This window comes from Brienomyrus brachyistius, chromosome 4 (genome assembly GCF_023856365.1).
Source record: "Brienomyrus brachyistius isolate T26 chromosome 4, BBRACH_0.4, whole genome shotgun sequence".
Classification (NCBI taxonomy): Eukaryota; Metazoa; Chordata; class Actinopteri; order Osteoglossiformes; family Mormyridae; genus Brienomyrus; species Brienomyrus brachyistius.
The window spans coordinates 5,642,960-5,668,903 of record NC_064536.1 but is presented as its reverse complement, the minus strand read 5'-3'; the positions used below and the strand labels follow the sequence as shown (position 1 = coordinate 5,668,903).

At 43.8% G+C, this 25,944-nt stretch overlaps 2 protein-coding genes across 2 annotated transcripts; one reads left to right on the top strand and one right to left on the bottom strand.

Moving 5' to 3' along the window:
• The first annotated feature begins 1,024 nt into the window (after positions 1 to 1,024).
• On the top strand, positions 1,025 to 3,462 carry ttr (transthyretin (prealbumin, amyloidosis type I)). The gene is made up of 4 exons (XM_049012249.1): positions 1,025 to 1,203; positions 2,045 to 2,166; positions 2,295 to 2,430; positions 2,903 to 3,462. Exons 1-4 carry the CDS (start codon positions 1,138 to 1,140, stop codon positions 3,008 to 3,010), a joined length of 432 nt encoding a protein of 143 aa, XP_048868206.1. The 5' UTR covers positions 1,025 to 1,137; the 3' UTR covers positions 3,011 to 3,462.
• On the bottom strand, positions 3,452 to 18,062 carry LOC125740713 (beta-1,4-galactosyltransferase 6-like). Its single transcript, XM_049012247.1, has 9 exons — positions 17,158 to 18,062; positions 12,781 to 12,897; positions 12,318 to 12,431; positions 11,203 to 11,327; positions 10,426 to 10,542; positions 9,609 to 9,796; positions 8,236 to 8,358; positions 7,860 to 7,961; positions 3,452 to 7,384 (listed from the first exon to the last, which is right to left on the bottom strand). The coding sequence occupies exons 1-9, from the start codon at positions 17,270 to 17,272 to the stop codon at positions 7,237 to 7,239; spliced, it is 1,149 nt and encodes a 382-aa protein (XP_048868204.1). The 5' UTR covers positions 17,273 to 18,062; the 3' UTR covers positions 3,452 to 7,236.
• Positions 18,063 to 25,944: the final 7,882 nt, after the last annotated feature.

Sequence of the window (25,944 nt, the reverse complement as noted above, 5' to 3'; positions counted from 1 at the left end):
TGCAAATGTACATCACAGTAGGGATAACAGAATAGGGAACATACAGGGCTATGACTGTTTTAAGGATTTTCCAGTGCTATTGTGGTTTGTTGATTGTGTATGAAACTAGGTATTCCAGATCTTGCACATGCTATATATGAATATAAAACGCTTCTCCATCTAAATATAGTATATTTAAAACCTGTATGTGAGGGGACATGGGCATGGCCTTTTGACCTTTGAACTTTACAGACTCTTACATAAAAGGCCCAACAGCTTATAAGGCCCTTTGTAACATCGCTAAGTTTTGCCCGTTGCCTTCATTAGTGCTGTGAAATCGTTCATATGTGTAAAAACAGAAATAACGGTGAGTGACGCCGCTTGCTTGCATGATCGTGATTAGAAGGTTGTTAGTTCAAATACTGCGGCCGGCAAGCATTCATTGGCTATACTTTCAATTTAATTTCTAAAAAATATCTAAATTATAATATGAACACAAGATAAATGGGACCCTTCCCTTCAATCCCCTACAATTAATAATTCAAAACAAATCCCCAAGCATGCAATACTGAAACACCGGCCAGTTTATAATTAAACCCTCTCAACATATAGTAAAGTGTCTAATATTTTCAACAGTAGAACATAGAAGATTAAACCCCAGAAGTAATTTAGGATCTGAGGGCTGAACCTAAAAAAAAAAATAGCAGTGCGTTTGGAGCAAATAATGAAACGTGGAAATAACTGTTTCCTCATCCTTAAAACATGCAGTGACCGTGATTTGTGACCTGTGTGTTGTGTTGGTTTTTATGAATTTGTCCAATCAATACTATTCATAAAAAGAGGGGCAAGAAGACGGGATGTAATGTTCTCTGCAGGCACGCCCACTGTTTACCTTTTTCTCCATTTGAGAAAAGTGATCTGAGGAGATAATCAGCGGTACGTAAATCCCGTTTTTATTAGATTCTTACAATGCGATTTTAGCCTGACGAGCCCCCCCCCCCCCCCAAACTCCACTCCCTTCACTGAAGCAATAACGGCAGTCAGCAGGTCCTCGGCCACAAGGTCACGGGCAAAGGCAGGCACAGTTACCGGGACTGGCTTTAAAAAGCCAGGAGAGCTGTGGGAACAATCCAGCGGAGACGGTACTGCCGAGTAAGCATGACCCGCACAGCGATCTCGCTGGTAGTAGCGATAACCGTCCTGTTTTGCGATGCCACGCCGGAGGTAAGTTCCCATTAACTTTTCTGCTGGGTGCCACCAATCCTTAATGACTGCTGGCACTTTCTGGATTATGCAAATTCGATTTTCCGCACAGTGACAATAGTGTATTAAAACTTTTAATAGATCACAGTGTGGCGGCTTTTAAAGGCTCCTATAATCTATGTGGAAAAAAATACACCCCAGAAAGTTACTGATATGAAAACTACGAAGACATAATGAGATAACCATTTATAACTTTCATCACGTTATATCTTTCATCGGGTTGACAGATCTTTAAGTGTAAAAGTACAAACATTCAGCGTTGCAATCCGCCTTGGTATTATAATTTATGACACCATTTCGTATCGGTATCAGTCTCCCGTTACGTAAAGTCTCGGTTTGTCCTCATGAATATCCAAGATCTCAACGCATATTTGCACCGCTTGTTTGTTCGTTTGCTCTGGGAAAACATTTCATAAGTATGCAGACAGTGCAAAAAAACAGGACAAATAAAAGCCACCCCCATTAACTTTCATATCCTCGGTTTAACGATTATGGTAATCGCCATAAAAAATGTCGAATCTCAGCATTTACACAGGGTGCGTTTGCCGAAAGCCGCCGTTGGCAACTTACATTAGTTGGACCCACGCAACTGAACGGTTCCAACTATGTATATTACTAACGCTGCTGGGAAACGTACCCAAGATCAGCAGATCAGTTTTAATCAAAACGCTGGCAGCGGTTTATAGATAACTACACAGTCAGCTGCAATAGCTGAAATATTCCGAAAAGGTGGTGATATCTCTTACACAACTTGTCATTACATCCCCGGTACGGCTCACCCCCCCACCCAATCACCCACCAGGACTACAAAACGTGCCCGTTGATGGTGAAAGTGCTGGATGCGGTGAGCGGGCTGCCGGCCTCCGCCGTCAAGCTGGAGGTGTACCGACAGACGGACAACAACTGGAGCCTCATTCAGGAAGGGTAACAGGATCCACAAATCACCGTTTAAGGATCTTGAGTCCGACACTTTCCATCCTTTCTTTCCATCTTCCAGCTGCCTCCTCCAGACGTTTTTACGCATTACCGCCTCTTGTGCATCCGTCATGCAGGGCCACTGATAGTACAGGAGAGGTCCATGGTCTCATTGAAGAGAAGGATTTTGTGCCAGGACTTTACAAAGTCATCTTCCAGACCAAAGCATACTGGAAGTCAAAGGATCAGGAAGCATTTCACGAGACAGCAGAAGTAAGTAAAAATGTGTGCATGTATATACAGGACTGGACTGGTCATCTGGCATATCGGGCATTTTCCTGGTGGGACGAGATCCGTCACGCGGTACCTCAAAGTCCAGAGCTCACTTTTAATCTCAGTCCTGCCCTGCATATACACACCTCTCCAAGCGTGTGACAAAATAAATGCGAACACATCCTTTCCGCTTTCCATCCATGAACCCGAGTGGCAGCTGGTGCGTAATTAATAAGTTAGAAGTACGCAGTTGCCGAACAGAGCACATCTATCATCTCAGGCACATTCATGTTTTAATTCACAACATCATCAAATATGAACTAGAGGATGCTAGTCTTAATGCGATGGTGCCCTATCTGTACTCCTTGATGCGAGCAACGACATGTATAATCGCTTCTTCAGAAGTCACAAACTGAGAGAAATGCAACGTCGTATTTACCAGCTCCTGTCTGTCCAAATACTCTGTTTACAGGTGATTTTCGCAGCCCACGGGCAAGGTCATCGTCACTACACCTTGGCTCTACTACTAAGTCCTTACTCATACTCGACCACTGCTGTGGTCACCAACCCGCAGGAGTAACATGCCGAATGACACGCAAAGCATCCCAGCTCAACACGCCTGTAACAGGGACAGAGAACACAAACACAATCATCATTTAAACATGCAGGGAACTGACCTTAAGTAGCACATCCATTCCTTTGTGTATTAATTGGGGGGGGGGGGGGGGGGGTTAAAATATTGCAGGTGTAAACTAGGGCTAGTCTGAATGCAAGTGTACTTTGCACTTTTTGATGATATCAAGGTGAATCGCAGTTATGTCCCACAAATGTGCTCATGTTAAGACTGCAGAGGTAATTTGCTTCGATGAGGTTTATAAACCAGTAAGGCTAGAGAAGATACCTAAGGTCATCCCTTCAAAGTTGGATGTTTACTGACCTTCTCTGGAAGACAGATCATGTACTGGTGACGGAAGCGTCAGTATCGACTGTGTACTGAAGTAATTCCATTAAATACACTAGATGACACTGAAATTCACTTCTTTATTTGAATAAAAAAATATGCTAAAGCGGTGTTACATGAACATGGCAACATAATCGTTTACTTTACTGAAAAAACAGGGTTACAAAGTCCACTGTATCAGACAGAACAGTGTGAACGTAATTCCAAAGCAATTGATTATACAAACACTGTAAAGCAACGTCAAAATATTTTGTGAAATGTTCTTTAAAAAAAATAATAATAATAATCTTAAATTTTCATATATTCACATCTAGGTAAAACAAATAAAAAATAAAAACAAGAGGAAGGAAGAAAAAAAAAACGCATATGCACTCAAATTTCCTATAAACTCAAGTCAATGTTCACTGCTAAAAACCTAAAATCAAATATTTCTAAAATATTTCAACTGAAATTTAAAAACCCAAGGCACATTAATATGAATACTGCAATATGTAATACTCAACATTACAAATAACCCTATTGGTGATGCACGCGGAGTATAGACAACCTTCCAGCACGCTGACAGCAGGGAACGCGTGTATCCGAGGTGGAATGCCTCAGCACACGCTTGACGCTACGCGGCCCCATCACACACCATCAAAAGGAACTTTTGGGTGGCAGAAGAGGAAAAACCGAATAGGTGAGGCTTTTAACATCAGCGCTTTCAGACGCGAGGAGCTGCTGCAGTTGATTACAAGGACAACTTCTGGCGTCAAATCCACTGGGAGCGTTTCCTGGTTGGGGACCGCCATTTCCTACATGAAAGATCGGGCTGGGTGGTACTCCATCAGGAAGACAGGAGGCTCATCAGCTCAGAGTATCTTCCCTCCTACAGAATATTCCACCATAGATTCAAAATCTGCCGCGAAGCCAGACTTAAACGTCGATGAACTTCCAGTGAAATCCACCCATCAACTGTGAACTCTCTGCCTTTATGCTAGATAAGTTTCATTACGCTAATGCACCGACTTCAGCAGAAACCTCTCATGATATCTTCATCTCGCATAATAAGCCACTTTAGAAAGAATAGCCCAGCCATAATTACATTCCAGATCTTCCCAGTAGTAGTACTTCCCTTTAAACAGTACCACAATGAAATCCCCAGGAAGTTACCTGATCCAAGCTCTGAGGTTTAACCAATAAACCACAACATCGCTGCAGTTTGCAATCTCACCTTGACTACTCACTGGCTGGGGGAGGGGCAGAGCACAAATTTATCGTAACAAACCCCCCCCCCCCCCAAAATGGCTGACCCATTTCTACATTTATACAATCTTGAGTCTGAAAAAACAGGTGCTGGAAATCGATTTGAAAAACTAATAATAGCAGTAAATGAAATACGGGTGATTGTGTTCTGGACTTGCGTATCAGGTATGGAAGCTGCCGTCCCCTTCAAAAGGTATAACCGCTGTATATTGTCCACAGTACTGGGACCTGACCTGCTGTGACTGAGGTCAGGTTTTAATGGCTGTTACAGCTGCATGAGGATCCCACTTCCATACCGGACACAATTACAGTGGTCATTAAACAATTGGCTTTATAAATGCATCATCACGCAGGCCTATAAACGCCACTTACTTATGAAATGCATCTTAGAAAGATTGTTTAAAATCTCAAAACACTCCAGAGAGCTACATTTGGTTGATAGTATTTGAGGCCCCCCACCCAAAACCCTGAAAATTCACGGTAAAGTTAAAAGTAACCCATGCGTTTGCATCAGCAATAAAACCAAGCTAGAGGGTTATGGCATTGTAATCGAACTAATTTACAACAGTGCACGTTCGGAGCTGCAACTGGCGTGGGTGACCTCCAAGATCTTACAGGACGTTTGCTGAGACTGGGTGAATTTAACACCCTCATTTAGAGAACCTGGCAAACGGCAAGTCTCAATCCAAACCGGATGGAAGGTTCAGGCGGTCGGGTGAAACACCTCCTGAATCTCGGCCAGAGATCCCACACGCTAAACAGACAGCAAAGGCAACGATATTTAGGGCTTTTTGAGAGAAACAACCCACAGGAAATACATCAAACAGAAGACAAAAGCCATTCGTTTAAAAAGACAAACAAAATAAACAATGTAGCGCTCAAAACCGTTTAGTTGGAGTCGTCATAGCCCACGTTTATTCTACACGCCGTTCAAGGAGGGCGCAACAGCCATCCTCACATTACGGCTTATTTTACAGTCCGGAGCTCAAAATAAATACACCCCCAGAGAGAGGGACGTACGATCAGGCACGCCCGTTCATGGGGGACATTCTGGTGGGCGGCGCCAGCGTAGCTCAGCGACCCCCTTCTGTCCCAGCGTCCCCCACTCCTCAGAGGCGTGGCTGACCGGTACACAGTGCACTTCCAAAAACACAGGCAAAAAAAAAAATGTAAAAAAATCATAAAGGCATGCAGAACTCGATCAACGCAGACTTTTTCTTTGGGGGGAGGGGGGGGGGGGTGCAAGTGAAAATCTGGTGCGGAAACCAGGGGATCAGTGCGCAAAAAGCGTGGCTAATCTCAGCAGACGGGTTCTCGCTCCATTCAGCTAAATTGCCTAGCGATCTGGAGAAATGTCATAGCTGCCAAAGGAAAATGAACAAAGTTGCACTAAATTGTCTAATAACCCTAATACGCTTTAGATTTTAAAAGGCCTGTATTTACATTGGTTTTCTTCATGCAAACCGTCTCGACAGTACAATATACAGCCAGAGGAATGAGACCACGTTTCACATGACCTGGAGTGCTTCTACGAAATAAATAAATACAAAAAAATAAAACATATCCAAAATTTACATCACATATACAAATCACCATCTTCAGGAAATTAAACCCGGTCAGGAGTGAACGAAAATGGACACGACGACCAGCCAGAACAAGGCCCATTGTCTCCTAAGGTCGTCGTTAAAATGAGCGGCTGGGTTTCATTTGACACTGCTGCTGTACGGAAACGGGTTTCCAAAGCCCTGCATAAGCTCCAGGGTCTCCTGCTCCCCCAGCCTGACAGCACCACGCTAGCAGCGGATCTGACATTCCAAATGGGGGGAGGAGGAACACTTCCCAGGAACAGAGCAAATATTTGTACAATGAACTGCACACTTACCTTGAATCATCTTTTTTTTTTTTTTTTTAACTGGTTCCTACTTTGATTTGCCATACCTCCCCCCCAGCCCCCCAAAAATGAGGTGAATTTAACAGTGGTGGAAATTTCAGGCCCAGAAAGTGCAAATCCAGACCAAGGTTTTCTTTCAACCAACCAGCTGGAGTGCTCTGTGACTCTTCAGACTCAAATGGCAGGTTGAAACAAAACCTTGGCCTGGATTTGTACTTTCTGAACCTGAACTCCTCACCGCCGGAATTAAAAAAAAAAAAAAAAATCAGCAAGAATTGATTGAAGAAGCCTGTGTGAGTTATGCAGGGCGTCGACCCCATCTCTCCTGGCACAAAGTGGAACCCTTGGCCAACCACTCTCCTTCCACAGCACCTTACTACTCAAACAAAAGACTGGTGATACAGAACTCCTGTGGATTTAAGGCTATGCAGTAAACGTTGTGTTGGCTAACACTGGCACTCTGCTGTTCCAAAATAAGATGGTAATTTACTAGTGGAAGCCGACACGGCCCCCCTAACATGCAAATGGCGACGCGATCATTCCGGCGGTGTGGGTCTCGGCTCTTCACGTAGGGCGACCCAGCCACGTCAAACCGGACTCCATTTTTTTTTTATTTTATTTTTTTTCCTTCATACAGCTGAAAGGATTCAGAAACCGGATTTTGCTTGTGTCAGGTCCTGGAATCCATTCAAGAGACAAACAAGCCAGTTCAATAGTCGGCGACAGGAGCCAGTTCTGGGGAAAGGTTAACTGATATGTTTTTGTATAGTCTGCTCAGAGTGATCTTGGGTGTGTAGTTCAAGTTGTTCAAACCGTCTAGGTACTGTCTCTCTTTGGAATATCTCAGAAGCTTGTACCTGTGAAGTGAAATGGGAACTCCAGTCAGCATTTATACTGAGGCTTCATCTTCTGAAACACAGTAACACGTCATTTTAAGCATCAGATATGAAGTGTCAAATACTTAAATGAATATTTAAGAATACAGTTAAACAGCTATACCTTCTACTGTATGGTTCCAGCAATAACACATCCTAAGACAACCAGATTAACGATTCTAACCGCAAGGAATTTTACAGAAATATTTTCACACACAGCAAGCATCTACAATTAAAACGTCTGTGACAGGAAATGAAACTGTTCAAACCACTGTTTGCACTAGGCTTTCGTCAACAGCAGAAGCTTCTTCAGGTTAAAAGGTCAAGATCCTGTGATGTGAAAGGCGTCTGGGCAGAGGCCGTGGGGTCAGCGACCTCATGGGCACTGCTGGCCAAGACGGAGGCACCTCTCCAGGGGTCGTGGACAAGCCCCTCCCGGGAACATCTCAGGACTCACCTCCCCAGGAACTGAACTTCTCCCCGATGGTGGTGAGGGATGGATTTGTACTTTCCTAAGTCCCCTTCTGGCCTGGTGACGTTGAAGCCCGCATAGTGCACCCTAAAAGCCAACCAGCAGAGCATGTCGCTTAAGTACAACCAAGAACATCCTAGAGCGAATATCTACAATCTCACCGGATCAAAGCCAATGGCCATCACTTCATTTCTGCCTTTTTAGAGGGGGCTACAGAGGCAATGGCCGAAAAAGATGGAGGATTGTAACTATAGCTACATCTATGCCAGAGCACATCCTATTAGCATGCAGCATCTAAGCTGCAGCACATGCAAGAAATTGTTTCCAGCTGTGAGGTTCTGCACTTATCAGTAACAGTGACCTGTTCCAGAGGTCGTCGTCCTCGCCGCCCCAGCCCCAGAACGCATTGGGAAACCCATTGATCTTCCGGAACTGGTCCACAGTCAACCCACTCACACCTCCGAAGAATTCCGCGTATGGAAGGCTGAGTTGGGGGAAAAAAATAAATAAATAAACCAGGGAAAGGTGATTAGATGCCTAAAAAGTCTAGAAAACGTGTAAAGAACACAGAAGACAATACACAGCCTGACCTTGCTATTCCTACATTTATTCATTTCTACACAGCCTTGTTTGCAGTTTATTATACTGCTGTCATATGCAAATGAATATCCCACTGGGATCAATAAAGTAACCATCCATCCATCACTTACTCAACATTGGATGAATGGCTACTTAAGATTAAACCCAACCCTATCACTGAAGCATTAGATCTAATGGATGCACACTTCCTGATCTGAAAGAACGGCAGCTTAGGCTGAAATATACGGAAGTCATGCCGACAGCATGCGAGTACAGATTTATGGCGGTGATGAGACATGAGGGGGCGCTATTTTCCAGGATATGTCCAGTTAAAAATAAGCAACTAGGGGAAACAATGCAAAAATAAATACTGCTTAGCTTCTACTATATAAAATCCTTTAGTTAGCGGCAAAATCAGCCCGGTCAGGACATGCGCTGCTTCCCAGAATCCAACCCAGCCCACACTGCCTCCCCAATACACCTGACAGAACAGTCTAGAACACACAGGCACCCGCATCCACCGGCACTCCACATCCATGGAGTGAGGGGCAGGGGACACACACTGCACAGAGGGCCCATTAATCTCAGGAGAAAAAAAATCCCACGTGACCCACGGGGTCCCTGAAGCAGGTTTTGCAAAAAACGTGTGCAGGATGGGATTCATCTACTTTAGTGATCTAAACCCCTCTAAGGGGGATTTGTCAAAGGGATTACTACAGATTTCAGAACACAGGTTAGGATTACACGAAACAGGATTACACAGGGGTTAGACATTAAGTCACTCTCACAGCAATACGAAAGGCAAATTCAGATGAAATATGGCCATAGAGCGAAAACACAACATCTGCCATGTGTGAATTTATTCCAGACACACAGATCTCTGGATAACCGGGTGTGACACGGCTGATTAACTCCTAAGGAAGAGGCAGAGAGCTGCCATTTAAGTGCAAACACCTGCAGAGACGAGGGGTGGGAGATTGTCGGCCTACAGATCGACTTACCCAGCCTCACACGTGGCCGTCTGATTGTCAGAAAATAAACACTAATTAAAGAGGAGGATCGGCCGCAGAAGTCAGCGGTAGCAGGCCCGACTGGAGTAGCATGACAATGGACATGCAGAGTGCGATCAGTAAGGGGAAGTGATGTCAAACTCACATGTACATGTATTTGTCCAGCTTGGCTGCAAAGTGCCGGGGCATCTGCCCGCAGCCGTAGTAGTTACGGTCATTCTCCGGGATGTGATCCACGTCGTGGAAGATGAAGCAGTCCCAGTCTAGATCCTTCATGGCTTCCTTGAAACCCACGTTGAACAGCATGGCACGGTTGAAGGGCTGAGTACCAGTCTAATGACCAGAGAACCAGTAGAACAGAAATTCATGGGGTTTGCATTTCTATGCAGCAGTTGGCCATTATTCAAGGCTCTGACGGTGACATGGACTATGTCCAAATTCAGGGGGCTGCATCTGAGCACCGAATGTGACATGGCTGTCGCATTTCAAAGGCTGTCGCATTTCAAAGGCTCCTTCAATAGCGCCTTAGAAATACATCCTTTTGCCAAGTCGCAAAAGATCCACCCGATGGATCGTTCGCAGTCTAACATATCCCATGCTTCACTGCGCAGAGGTAAAGTAGGAACGGCACTTAATGACTCAAAGTTAATTGGTGGGAATAGCTGGTGACGCGAATAGGAAATTGTTCATAGGCCAGAGCGTCCCATTTGACGACACATTCTGTTAGACCTTTGAAGAAGGCAGCCCACAAAGGCGGTGCCTGAATTCGGCCCCTGAGTTCGGACACAGCCACAAGTACTCTGCCAGCCACGGGACGCGATTCCATAACCTCCTGGATGAGGCACAGGTCCCAAACCTGCTGAGCCGCACACCGACCAGCAATTAAATACCAAATCATCATCAGAACTCGGGCAGGCGTCACAGCCGCCGAACTGTGCAGAATTGCAGAAAAGATGCATCACCTGCTCGATGATGTAGAAACCAAACTGCAGGTGCTGGCGCTGGAGCATGGGGATGAGGTGCCGTAGGAGTATGGGCAGGTGCTCATGCCGGTTCCGGAAGGGGATCAAGATGGCAACCTGTGGGGGAGGAAGTCACTCAGGATGCATGCAGCGAAAGTGCTAGAAATCACACCAGCAAAAAAGTGACCGGACACATCAGGAACAAGCACTACTAGGGACAGGATAAGGTCAGCATCACAGCAAACTGCAAGCACACCATTAAATACACACAACTCAAACAAGACAGGAAAGAGTAGGACTGGCTATAAGCAGACCTAATCATGGCAGAGAGGCCAAAGAATGACCAGTCATTCTCCTTGATTATCTGTATATTCACCCCCATAACACTACTTACATAGTAGCTGAAACGGCCAATCGGAAGTGAGCAGTTGCATGTATATCGAGCCCCTGAAGGGTTTTGGCGCAGGAGCCAAACCACAGCAATGTGACGCGGTGCTCCAGGCTGCCAGTCAGTCGGCACCGTCAGATCCACACCATTTTAACTATACCAGCCGGCTGAGCTCCTGCGCTATAGGGACGTCTGAAAACGAGGACGTTTTCAGGCTGAGCCAGTTTAATTCTCACAGCAGTCAGGTTAACGCCTTAGTGCCACCGTGTAACAGACGAACCCCATTCAGAAAAATAAAAAAAAAATGCAAAAATTCCCACGCCACCTGAGCAGCCAGAGAGCTTCAGACAGTAAGCGGCTACGTGGGGGACTGCTGCACGCCTGCTCACCTTCCAGCGAGGCTTGCAGTCTCCTGGCTTCCAGTGGCCGGCGTTCCGAACGTCTGTGTATTTCGAGAACCGGAGGTAAATGTCTTCCATGGGCATTTCAGTCATGTTGATGTCAGTTTGACCCTCTGGGGGACACAGAACAGAGATTCGCACCCATACCAGAGAGCACGGCGGCAGCTCACATAACACGAAAGTTACGCCAGTCGGCACGGGCGTCAGGAATGGCGATATCTGGTGAGTCAGAGGTAGTTGAGACGGGGAGAGAAGAGGCGGAATGGAAAGGTCCATTTCCAGGGGAAAATTCACTTGGGAACTTTGCAGATGCACGATAAAAAATAAGGGTCAAATGTGCAATTAAGGAAGCAGAGCATAAAGCACTGAAAGTGCAATTCCTAAACCTGTCACTGATCAGTTCGATTTTCACAAGCAATTCGACATTGTTCTGATGTCTAACTATACATTTTGATCATGGAAACGGTCCATGCAGGAACAGAATGGTATCTGACTCACTCACTCTGAAATTTCAGCAATACCTCACCGACATTAAAAAGCTCCCTTGCGTTCCACAAAATGGTAGCGGCCTTTTCTGAGCACTCATCGGATTTTACACACGTATGCCAGACCTGTCTGACGGCGCCTTAAACGACGGGCGGTCAGGTGTAGGACAAATCGATTCGTCACTGCAGCAGTATTATCAAGAGGAACCATCTGTGAAGAGCAAGACACTACTGAGGGCTGCGGGGGGGGGGGGGGGGGGGGGGTCGTCAGGGCGGAGGCAACCAGCAGAGGAAGCAGAGGGTGGAGATCGACCACAGAGGAGCACTTAAGAAATAACACAATGATTATAGCAGCAGGGAAGGAACTAGCGGTCACTGATATGATCACGTGACTGATTGCTGTTTAGGGTAGTGAAGAAAAAAATGGATGAGTGGCTTTCAAGATGCAACTAAAAGTGTAACGGAGAGATTAAAAAAAAGAAAAAAAAAAACTTTCAGCAAGAAAAATTGAAAAGAACCCGAAGGGTTAAGAAGAGCGGAGTCATGGGGGTGCTGACGAGGACGTGTCGAGGGCATTACTGCACATAGGGACACGGCGCGCAGGGAGGGCACACTTACTCATAGAAGGTAATTTTTCAGGGCAAGGGAGGTTTAGGGCATAGGTGAAATTCTCAGGAAGATAAGTAGTCGGCTGGGCGATGTATTCACTCGAATTATTGCCATCGGGGTAATCTGTGAGACATTAGTAGACAATAAGTGCAAATAAACATTTTTCACGTCTTACCGAGCGTATGCATTACAGCACAGCAAGACGCCCAAGTCGCATCAACGCTCACACTTCAAAATGAAAGTATATCAAAGACAAAAAGCACACAGACTACACCAGCTTCACACAGGTTATTAAAATACCATTAGCGGTTGAGAGATGGTAGCCGGGAGACCAGTCAATAAGGTTCACAGGTCAATGCAAAGCATTATACTTGGTAAGAACATCGGCAGGTTTGAAGGCGCGAAAGCAGGTGAGAGCATGAAGAGAACGCGAGGAGGCAAAGGACGTGAGGGCGGGGCAGCCTGTACGTACCGGTGCCATTGATGCTGCTGTTCTTGTTGGTGTACAGCCTGATCATGTGACCGATCGTACGGACATTGTCCCTCAACATCATACCCTGGGCCTGGACCATGAAGAAGTAGGTGTTGGCTGAAACGAGAAGATTAGCTGCGATTAGCACTTCAATGGAACTATCAGCACAGGGTCTGAAGGATGGATTCCTATCTAAGGCAGACATGCCGGTGTGACATGTCACCTCCACGAGGGACAGGGGAGCCCAACTGTTTTAAAGCAACTGGACCAGCCAAGTCCAGGTAAAAAGAAAGTTGAAATTCGGTTCACAAAACTTATTCGTATCCATGTCAACAAAACACACAGCTAAATATTGAATGAACATGCGAATTTCAGTTCTTGTCCACGTCCAAAGGAAGAACTAAAGCAGAGCAATTCATTTCATAGATCTACAATACCTGTTACAACATCTCTTGCAAGTACACATATGAAATTAAGTAGCCAGGTCTGAAATACAGAAGTTGCCATTTTGCACGCAAACACCCAATGCAGAAACGCGGCCTTAGCCAAAGCACAGCCATCTTGGCCAATAGGAGGAATAGTGGGTAGTCATGTGATTTTAACTTAAGCCATTATACCCTTAAGCTACAGAAAAGTAATTAATCTGAATTGCAACAGTAACCACCTAACCATATAAATGGATTGATTCGATTTACACTAGAATGTGAAGAGATGCTGCAATAGATGATGTCGACACATATACAGGGCAGCCATCCTAGACCGAAGAGTCATTAAAAGAAAGCGATAAAGGAGGAGTTTCGCGTGACTTGCTTGGGTATGACGCACATTCACAAACCAAGATCAGCCTTCCAAACGCTGTAAATCAGGCAACCAGAGTTGAGTCAATTAATCAGTTAATGCTCCCGTTTCAAGGTGACTCGGGCACAAACATCAAGCACGCAAAGTGGTGGTTACCACAAGGATAGGAATAGAATGATGCGCGTTTCTTATAAACCATAACACGCTGATGGCAAACTTTGGAAATTTACATGCATTTTAAAGTCTGCATAGATGTATGAATCAAATTCAAAATGATTTAAAAACTTCCAGTTACCGCCAAAAACTACCCATATTAAACTCATATCTTGCATGAAGTAAATTCAACTGCAAGCAGGAAGAAAGTATGGCCTTCAAAGTACTAGTGGATCAAAAAGGGGGCTTGTTCATCGCAACTAGCTGAGTCTGCTGATTGAAAGAAAGAAAAAAAGATTACCAGTGGTAACTAGCGCACTGCGTCTCGCTGGCCTTCTGACTGGTTTATCTTCCCTGGGAGTACGGGGAGTGTAACATCTCTCTCCTTTTCTGGTTCGGCCACATAAAGCCATTGTCTAAAGCGCTAATTAAATTTTGTCTCATCTGACTCAGCGAAGCCAGCGGTTTCAGGTGAACATTACAGGAAGAGAATTACAATTACTACCTACTAATGTGCCTCGGAAGATATATCAGTTCATACCAGGATTGTCAGTACCAATGAAGATGAACATGAACATTCTCAGGGAAACATCTAATATACATTATCGAGCTGGAGAGTGACACCACAGTCATTACTCTTAGATTATTTTGAATAAAAGACATGTAACATTTTTCCCCCTACATAAAAAAAATCATTACTAAAGCAAAACTGTTGTCAAAGGCGAACACAGCAATTAATTTCGCTGTACAAGTGCAGGATATTCCAAGTCTTTCAGGTTTCCTCCATGTAAAATGACTAAACTATATCAAAAAAGAGGGTTGGACACTGATCAAAATGAACATCGCCCTTCTAACACATGAACTGAAATTAAAAACGTAGTCTGTACATTTTTAAACATATTTAAAACAGCTTAACATATGACGCTCCAACACCTAACTTGCCCAGCATCTAAAAGAAATAGTTATACATTTATTAAACAGAAATTGTCAACAGTAATGTGAATGGGGAGAGTGAAAAAGGTTTAAAAAAAAACTGCACGGGCACATTACATGGGAAACCTAAAGGAAAGATGCACTTTCCTGGCATGTGACAGGCAGCACGAGGCACCCCGTGAGACCCTATGACTGGCAAAAACACTGGAGCATCCCTCCAGACAGGCATCAGGACCCCGACGCGCTACTACAAAGACCGTCTCACACAGGAAGCCTCTCAGATGGACACTGCATTGAAATTCAGTCCCACATGAATTTGCATTTCAAATGAGGGCCGAGTCAGCAAGCAGACACACACACACACACACACACAAATCCAGTCCACAGGCCACAGCAGACGACGCACAATCACCATAATGATCTAATGCCTAACAACAAAATAAAATAGAAATGTCCTTTGGAAAGACCATGCACACAAGCTGGGCTTGGCACAGTACCACCCCTTGTTCAATGTGTTTTTCTGACAGCAAAGGCCATTCAAAAAACGGGGGAGTTTTTGTCTAGTGTGCATTTTTCCCAGATATATTTTTGCCTCATTATATAATAAGCGCCACTGTGGTTCAGCCACGAAGGCAATAAAGAAACGTATTCCTTTGTCTCCTGACTCACCAGACCGTCTTCAAATGCTGAGACGAATATGGCATCCCCCAGTGTAAAAATAAACCCTTGGCTGTTTGAGGAAAGCGGGGCTTTTCCATACGACACTTAAGCAGCTGACACAGCAGAACGGAGCTCTGCTTCATAGATGAGAAAATGACAGTGGCGAGGTCCTGAACCAAGCAAACGAAGGGCTACCATCCACAATCGCGGAAGTCTAACCAGAACGGACAGCAGTCGACAACTGGACAGATACCAAGGGACACCGAGCCAGTATGGACCAAGACAGAGGTTTTACCAACAAAAGTCTTTGTCCCAAACCGGCAGTCTGAATAACACTAGCAGTAGGGCTAACCAATTACTTCTGAGTCAGAGGCAGATTATTTAAAACGATAAAGTGAGAGACCATAGATATTCTCAAGAACCTTAAAAAAAAGCACAACTTGCACTGAAAGTCTTACCTCAGCCAGCCTCATCCTAGGTACCTTGTTTTGAACGACTATAATTGCCTGTTAAATCACTGATAAAGTGGAAAAATCCAAAATAACTGAGCTATAATACAGGGACAACAAAACAAACCAGCACTGGGCATTTCTGTTTGAAGGAAGATGTTCATAGGAAACAATTCAACTCACATTGCTTGTGGCAGGGCATTTTGAAGCTACAGTTCTGTCATTTTCTCTAGATAATTGAATGACATCCGATTCAAATACCGACATATCATATGCCGCGTCTTCTGGGACAAGAAAATAAACAGCCGAGGACGTATTCAATTTAAATCACAATTAAATCCACCCAAATGTACCCGTTCCCAGTAATTTAAGAGGGCCTGGTGCGTTTTCATAAGCATACTGCTTTGGCATAAAAGCATTACGAAAGAAATAGGCAATTTTACGCAATTAAACCACTTCATTGAGGAACTAGAGGCAGATATTGAACGCAGGCTGAAAGACTACAGTAGCTGGTTTGCAGTTTTCCAGCTGCAGAGGACACGCCGGCTCCGCAGACCGAGCATGGCCTGCACACACGTATGCCATTCCTTCTCTGTCTGGCATTTACAGCGTATGATCAGTTCGTGCTTAAACTGCAGTCTTACTAAATTGAATGTGATCGCATGACAAGGAGGGAGGGCGGGACGATCCTTTCGCCTCGGCCGCATTACTAAGCCGGGGTGACCAAGCGGTTAAAAGGGAGCGGCGCTATGCTTCAAGGCGGAGAGCCACGTTCCGGTCCAGCATCTCCGAGTTAAATGAAAACACGTGCTCTGTGGCGGTAATTGTGCTACGGTTAGCGCAGGCACGCCTCCAATCACGCCCGCTACTGACGGGACCCATCGCATCGCATTACATAACAGGGAATTAACGCAAAAAGGCACATGCCTGTAAATCTGCGATTCTCTGCTTTGCGTCACGATTATGAACGCTCGCCTGCTCATCCGGCATTTAAGGTCAGGTGAACTGGATCTGATGGCTTTGTGAAGGTGCTGGACACCGTGGGAGCGTCTGCACACACGCATACATACACGCATGACCCCGAAGCAGACTAAGCATGTTCGCACAATGGGACCCGAGCCAGCAAGCCGGGCAGGTAAAGGTGCACTAATACATTGATCAGCACAAGCGAGTCGGATAACGATAGAAGTTATGACTGGGGGGTAGTAGTTGCTGTAAATCTCCCATCAATGCCAAAATTTCCGGATTGTAGGGCAGCTGCCTACCATCTTTTTCGTATTTTTTCTGGGGGGGGGCGGCAATACATAAAAATTGCGGGCAAAATATGATATTCCCCATGTTATATTATTAAAGGTAGCGGGGTCTGCAGTATGCGCTTACTCACCGATTCCGGGCGCCACATAAATGAAATACAGGCAGGACGTAGACAAGGAGAAAAAGAAAATGAAGGCCAGGAAGGAGCGGTTTGAGATCCGCAGGAGCCGCCTCCAATTCCGCATTTTCGCTCACAGTCCCGGGTTGCGGTGAAATAACAATCCCATAAAAGGTCGTTTTAGAACGGTGATAATGGTGATTCTTTTAAATAAAAAAGAACCTAATTGATTTAAACGGCCATGTAAAAAATGTTTAAAAAAATCAAAGTGCCGTTACAGTCCGCATCGCGTCTGCCGGGGGTATGCAGTAAAACTGCGATATAGGCGAAGATCCGCGTTGCTAGCCCGGACTAGAAACGCGCAGGATGGGAAGCAGGCCCCGTGGAGCACCGGTCAGGCTGCCCGGCTGCTTTTAGCAGGCATACCGGAGCCGTCCAGGGCCAGTCCGCGATACAGCTCTGTTATTTCTCGGCGATTCCCATGACGTCGCTCCTCGTTTAGCCTTCTCTCTATCCCTCCCTCCCTCTCTTCGCCAACAATGAAGCTCCTGGGACGATTCTGGGAAAAATCTGGTCGGTGCCGCCTCCTTCTCCCCCTCCCTCCTCCTCTCCTCTACCTCTACCTCCTCCTCCCTCGCGCTCCGCGGCTCCCAGCAGCGGCCACGCCGGTTAGCCTGCTAGCCTGCGAGGTAAATTACGGTAACCCGCGGAAATGCTACGCGGCGATTCGGACCGCACCCATAAAATATTACAACAGCATTTACGGTTAGTATCTAAAAACTAAAAGTAAACCCCCGCCGTAGTACATTTTAGCAGACGCGCGCGTATGTATTTTAATATTTAAAAAGGACATTTGGAGAATGTGCGCGACCCTCGGCCCTGCCGGCGTTCACCATGGCAACAAGCGCAGTGACGGATTATGGGGTCGCGCGCTCCCGGAAGGGACACGCCTGTTTCTCTCTCCGCGCTGCCGCCCCATGCTGCAAATGCATGGGCTGTCATGCGTGTTTGGGGAGAGTACGGAGACAATGCTGGGTGGCTTTCAGTGGAGTGTACTTTCCCTCACACGGAATGACGTTGTAGTGGTTTTAATGGCGCTTCCTGGGTGGCCACATTTTTTTTTCGTCATGGATTTTAAAGATCAGGGATTGTATTAAATTGAAACTACACCCCGCAGCGTAACAGTGAAACGATTTACGTTGCGTTGGCCATCCGCGAAATGAAACGGTTGAGTTAAAAGTTTCTCACTTCTTTCTTTCGGTTTAGGAAAGCGACTGTCACACAGGAACCGAAGTCTATAGCCTAAGGATGCATGATTGAGCAATTTGGGACATGCAGTACAGTACAGTCAAATTTCTCCCATTTTTACATGGAAAGGCGTGAATTTCATCTTAACGCAATTTTTTTTAATTTACGTGCGCAATATGAGCAAAAGACACATGACCACTCGAAAAGAATTGCATGTCATTCTTGAATAATCAAGTAAAATCTGGTTTCAAAACGTATTTATAAAATATACGTATTTCATTCGACATTAGCACGAAGCTAATTTTCCATTCCGCAATTCTGCACCAATATTTTCTTTTGGTTTACATTCACTTTCTTCATAAATGATGTGCTTGTACAAAGTGCAGGGTGTGGTCAACGTGATTCCAGAGCAAACTTCGACAAAACCTTACGTTAATAATGCAGCTTAAGTAAGTCATTCAGCCACATATGGCCGGTTGGTACATATTTAATTTTACTTACATGTTGGAAGACCAGCCAGAAAAACAAGACCATGAAGTGATACGATCTGATTGGCCTCTAGTGCATTCAGCTCTGCATAAAAGGCTCTTTCTCAAATTGGCTGCTAGTTATCGCCCCAGTTTCCAGATTCATGCTGCTTAAATGTTTTTGTTTCTTATGTCTGTTTTAATAATTAATTGTTTTTTTTTGTAGAATGAGAAAACAATGCATTTTCTATACATAATTCAGACCTGTATCTCTATACATTTTTCCTGTTTTGAGGTAAGCTCAGAAAGGAATGTCCGGGGCACGAGGCAGGGAATAACCCAGGACGGGGGGCCAGCCCATAGCAGGGCACACTCACACACCATTCGCTCACGCATGCACACCTACGGGCGATTTAGCAAGTGCAATGATATTTAAATAATTATTATTAATGAAATTATAATAGCATTTGATGAATTGATAGAATCGATCATTTTTTTTGTGTGTGTGTGTGTGTATATATATATATATATATATATATATATATATATATATATATATATATATATCCATCCATCCATCCATTTTCCAAACCGCTTATCCTATTGGGTCGCGGGGGGTCCGGAGCCTATCCCGGAATCAATGGGCACGAGGCAGGGAACAACCCAGGATGGGGGGCCAGCCCATCGCAGGGCACACTCACACACCATTCACTCACGCATGCACACCTACGGGCGATTTAGCAAGTGCAATGATATTTAAATAATTATTATTAATGAAATTATAATCGCATTTGATGAATTGATAGAATCGATCATTTTTTTTTGTGTGTGTGTGTGTGTGTGTGTGTGTGTGTGTATATATATATATATATATATATATATATATATATTGCTGGGGTTTTTTGTTCAGTTTACAAAAGTCAATATTGCCCATGGAAATAGAAAATAAACCACTAACCCAAAAACCTTCTCATAAGTCAATAAGGTAAACACACGAGTAGTGATGATGATGATGAATCATAGATTACTTACATTCATTGTTGCAAATACCTTCAGTGTTACAGTAAATACATTTGGTCTAATATTCAGTGTAATACTGAAAAATCACTGCTTACTTAGGTGTCATTTTTGCACAATTAAGTAAAGATTACACTCTTTTCTGTAGAAATACGCCTGTTTCATGTCTCCGGATTAGAGCCAATGTCACAATTTAATAGTAATGAAACAATCCTGGACTGAGAAGAGTGTTAAGGGTTTTCTTCGTAAGGTCCTGCATTTCAATGTGCCCGATGAACAGAGCAGGGCATCTCAGCATCTAATCACCAAAGCTGACATACATGTTTTACCTGGTGCAGCACTGTAAATAACAGACATCTCCAGTTTCCTTTTACTACCCCTCAACAGTAAAAGCCCTTTAATAAAAGATTAAGTTGCATAATTCATCCTAACTAATGGGGTATATGCTTTTAAACTGGCTATCGGACATTTTGCCTTTCTTTGCAGAAAATGGAAAGTAGCCATGAAATATTTGATCAATTTAATGGTTATGATATGAGAGATGAAGGACATATGTCTGCTGCATCACCAGAATTTCACTGGCAACCAGCAATCAGACTTACTTGATAAGCCCACAGCTTATGTCTATATTCTATGATCAATTTTCAGTAATGCTAGTTTGCCCGGGGGGGGGGGGGGGGGTTGGGCAGCCAGTTGACCTTGGACCCCCAGAGGTTTTTTTTCTCCTTACTTGGGACTTTTTGGTTCCTCTCCTCCATTGCCATCTGTCTTTATTTAATTCGTTTCCTTCCTTTTCCCCCATTCTGCATCGCTCTCTCTAATGACCTTTAATATATCACAACACATCCATGTGCAGTGGGATGACTCTGTCAAAGCAATAACAATGATTTTTTTTAAAAACTGATTAACTTCATTAATGTTGTTTTTCACCCCATAACTATATTACCCATTGCGCCTGACAAACTGGCCTTGTGAATAGTCTAGGTCAGTGTTTCCCAATCCGGTCCTCGGGGACCCACAGTCAGTCCACGATTTTGCTCCCTCCGATCTCCCTGTCAGTCCTTCCATGTTTTTGCTACCGTGGACTGTGTGTGGCTCCCCAAAGACTGGATTGGGAAAGACTGATCTCACCAATGACTCCACCTCAATGGCAAGTAGAAGTCTCATTGCAGACACTTACGGTCTCAGATGTAACATGTTACAATATCTGGCATATGAAATGAGCAGAGAACAATAATAAGAAATAATTAATAAGAAATATTGCACTATATCTCAGTCAAATACCTTAAATTACGCATTCAGATCAATGCAAGTATCGATACAAGTACTTGTATTGGTACTCAAAATACACTATAACGTGGCATCATCTGTTCTTTAAAATTCAGTGGTTGCTCAGTTGCGTAAATTTGAGAGCTGTAACACTTTCCCAATTCACACTGGAGAGCAGCCATCTGCAAAATCACCCCCCCCCCCCCATAGCTGACTAGAGGCAACACAGGCAGAGTGTGTGCATCTGATAAATGACTCATGGGAGCCATGAGTGTGTTCTTAGGGCAGAAGGATCAATGATTGGTTCAGGGACATAAATCAGATTGTAGAGGAGATGAGTCCAACCAATCAGATGTTTGAATCATTTATCCTTCTGCCCTCTCCCCTCAGAAGTGTATTCAGGACAAATTTACATAAAAGATGAAAATCCAAGACATCTGACTGCCTGTTATGCGTCTTCCACCTGCTGTCCACCCTCCCTTCCCTCTCCATGTTCTCTGCAGCGGAAGTTTGTACCACCACTCAAACAACATATTTGTGTGGGCCCCCCTCCCCCCCCCAAGATTTGAGGCCCCCCTGTTGGACACAAACAGTCACTACACTAAATTTTTAATAAAATCATTCATTTTGAAGGAAATTCTGAAGCAAATATTTTTTGCTAACCAGCTAGCATTTTCTGACACTGCTAGCTATTTATTTATAGTTTTGAAACCCCTAACTGACATGAAGGTGGTAAAGTAGAAAGATGTGGAATGATTGTGGGTCCAGCACAGGGGGGCAGGTGGGGCTGCGCCTGTAATCAGAAGGTTATTAGTTCAAATCCTAGGCAGAGCTGCTTCATCAAAGGGCCCTTGAGCAAGGCCCCAAGCCCCTACCAGACCCTGCTTTATCCACTTTGGATAAAAGCATCTGTCAAATGAATAAAATGCACAATGGAGGAAATAATTAAGAAGATCTTAGAGCCATTGCTTCTAGAAGATAAGCATTCAATAGCAAGATATTGACATTCTAGTTTCAGATTAATATCTAGGCTAAATGTAGAAAACCAAGTGCTTAATTTCTGTTGCTGCCTTAGGACAGTAACAGAATTAGAAAGTATGTTGTAGAAATTGCTAACGTCACAGAACTTTCTTTTCAGGTATGAGTACTGTGACTTGTATAGGTTCCTAAGGCCATAGTAACCAAACTTCAGATGTCACCAACTGCAAACCAAATCTGCAAAATTTCTCCAGAATTAGGCTGGTAAAATCAAGGCCACAATTAGTCATATTAGGGAGCCAGTCTATTTCTTTCCACACCTCCATGGGGTGACGTCCCCCCCAGCAGACTCATGTAAGTCATGAGCACCCAGTAAGGTACATAAAGTAAAAGCTTTAATATCTAACAAGGAAGCATTTACAAAACAGAAAAGTCTCACAGGGTCAGAATGTGATTGTGAAATTCCCCATATTCCATACATTAATAAACTGCAATTAACATTGTTTACTCTCTAATGACGCACTGAATGCATTGCAGTTTGGCGATTTTGGTCATGGACATCCATCTCTCGACTAGACATGCAGTACATGTAAGAACCTTTGATGTATCAAGACCCACTATGTAGGATTAAAATTATATTAAAGTTGTGTTTAATCATCTCTGCAGTCTTGCTGCTGCTGACCACTGCTGCTGTGTGTACAGCAATAGAATGTAATCTGCAGAGAACACACAGGATATCAACTTCAAAAATTATCTTCAGTGAGAGTCAGCTTGGTATGTGTTGGTTTCTTGATGTTGTATCACGTTGAATCATAAAATGGATTCAGGCTGGGTTTTCTGGAGATATATGAGTTCGTCTTGAAACTGCTTTATTTTAACCGGTCTTACTTTTATTTTGAAATGTTGCAGGCATGTGCTGATACATGACTCTAAGTGACAGATTAGGAGAGCATTGTGTGGCTCAGTGGGTTATAGGAGGCTGTGCCTGTGATTGGAAAGTCATTGGTGCAAATCCCAGGGACAGCAGAGTGATGTCACCATCGGGCCCCTGAGTGAGGCCCTTAAGTGCCAAATTCTGCAGGGACTGTCTCAAAATGTACACTGTTGTGGAAAGCACACCTGCTAAGTAAATATCATGCAAATAAATAGCGATGGATTGTACAGTAGTATATGTTGCTTTGGAATAGGGAAAGTATTGGTCTTAGGGCAGACTCACCTGTGAAAGCAGAGCCTATGGCTCACAGCCGATGCTGCAGAATTAAAGAGATTCAAGATAAAGATTCATGAAAGAATCACTTCTCATTAATGAAGAATAATCCCTTTGGCCCTTTGATCGTTAACTGTGTACGAGTTTCTGACTTATTCTGTATAATATTTCCTGTTTTTAAAGCCATATCAAGTTATATCAAACCAAAATTCTGCTGTTGCATTTACTAAATACATATTACGTGAAATTAGTTTTCCGAGGTATTTCACAGTAGCCTTGATGGTCAGAAAACATCAATATTCATGTCAAATTAGAGTTTTCAACAACATCTGAGGAATCATGTATTTTTGACAGATATATGCAGTTTTAAACTGGTCAGTTGTATACGCCCCTCACAGACATCCCATAATCCTAAAATTATAAAAGGATACACATGACAGATCGGGGTATCTATTTGAATTGCAAATAAACTGAAGTCTAGTAATCAAAAGCTGTCATGAGGGCATTCCTACAATATATTTGAATATTCATGAGTATATTTAAGATTGCACTGGGGAGAATTATCAGGAGTATATTTGTAGAGATCAAAAATGAAGTATCTTGTTGGCATGTTCCGCAGTGCACACAGCTGTGTAACAAATACTGTTTACTGCAGCCTAAATTTATGCTAGTTAAACTAACTGCATGTCTTTTAACTATGGCAGGAACCTGTAGCATTCTCTGCTTGCTCATTGTGTGTGTGTGTGTGTGTGTGTGTGTGTGTGTGTGTGTGTGTGTGTGTGTGTGAGCGGGTATACCTATCCTTATGGGGACACAATGTCCCCATAACGTGATAAATATCCATTTTCTTCCCCTTATGGGGACCAGGAAACTGGTCCCATAAGGGGAAAACTGTATTTTATAAAAAAAAATCGGTGACTGCTATGAAAAAGTTAAAAATGCAAAAACTCTTGCATTTTGCTTGGTTACTTATGGTTATGGTTAGGGCAGAGTGGGGGTTAAGGTTGTCATAGTTAGCGTTGGCATTTTTCCCATAGAAGTAAATGAGCGGAACCCATAAGGTATAGGTATACCCTACATGTGTGTGTGTGTGTGTGTGTGTGTTTATATATGCCCTACAATGCACTGGCACCCCATCCAGGCTGTGCTCCAGGTACCTACTGCCCTACGCTGCCCTGTACTGGGAAAAGCTCCAAAATTCCCCGTCCAGGATAAGCAGCTGGTTTATCTTGCAAATGGTTCGACTAAATATGTGGTTTTCCTTTCAGTGTTTCAGGTACATTCATAAATAAAGAACTGCATAGCTGTCATAACTTAAGAATGTTTTGTGTTCCATGAATCAGCTGGCTTTGATGCTTGAACGCTGGAAAGTACCGTTCAATGACATAACAAGGGGAACTTCAGCCTTGGAACTAAGAATATTTCATGGGGAATGTTTTAAATAAACCTCTAATAAATTTTCCATTTCCGCTCTTTGTATCCCGAGTGTCTTTACATTGAGTTTTAGGAATTCATGCATATATAACATAGGAAGCCATCCTCACCAAATTCAGTACACTAAATATATCCTAATTTCCCATGATTTAATATTCCTTTAGAAATGCTTTATGCATCTCATTCTTCTTGTGGTACATACATAACTTAAAAGTCATCAAAAGGCTTCGCAATGCAAACAGAAACCAGCTGAATTCATCTCTCAAGGTTCCTTTTAAGGAACAATTAAGCGTTCGGCAAAGCCTTCCATTTGCATTTATTACGGGCTCAAGGGACGTGATTGAAGATCATCTTCTTTCAGAACATCTAGCGAATTTCAGGCTATGTTGCTTCCAGCCAATTACAGGAAGTGTGAACTCAGCTGTAGGGAGATAGACAGAGGAAGCCGAAAGAGGGGAAGCTAAAGATAAACGGTACCATGACAAAGGAAAGGTGATGAAACACAGAAAGCTTTTCTTCCCAAAGCACATGAGCTTCTTAGTGGAGTCATTTGGATTGAACTCCTAACACCATTTCGTAGAAAAGAAGAACAGAAATTTGATATGTGTTTAAATACACCAGGCATGGGACTAATCTGTCATCGATACAAAAGCAGAACTCAGTCATAGTGGAAGCAGTTTAATGTCTGCTGTACCCCAAAAGAACTATGCCAATTCTCCGGGCCGACTCTAGCTGTAGAGAGAATAGGCAGTTGCCCAGGTCCCCTGAATTATGTGAAATGATCACCACTTTCCTTGGTAGGGTGGCCTGCCAAGTAAGGCTCTGCCCAGGGGCCCAGAAAAGGTAGAGCGATTCTTTACATGACAATGAAAGCAGGTGATATTGCCCTGTTTCCCTCACAGATCGGGTCCCTGTTTTCATTCGAAGCATCCAACTGAGTGTGTAATTTGGTCGATGTGAAGTCCGGATGCTTTCATTTCCTGAAGGGGGAATGACTAAAAGCATTAAAGGTCATTGTCATTTTACTGGGAAATGTTGTAAAAAAACAAACTGCAGTTACTGCTCATTTCCTTTCCACGAGGATTTGTGAATTCCAGTATGGTTATGCATATCCGCGCATATGGTCGCATGGTTAAATGCGGTTTAGGAAAAATGTGGAAAATGCCGAATAGATGAAAA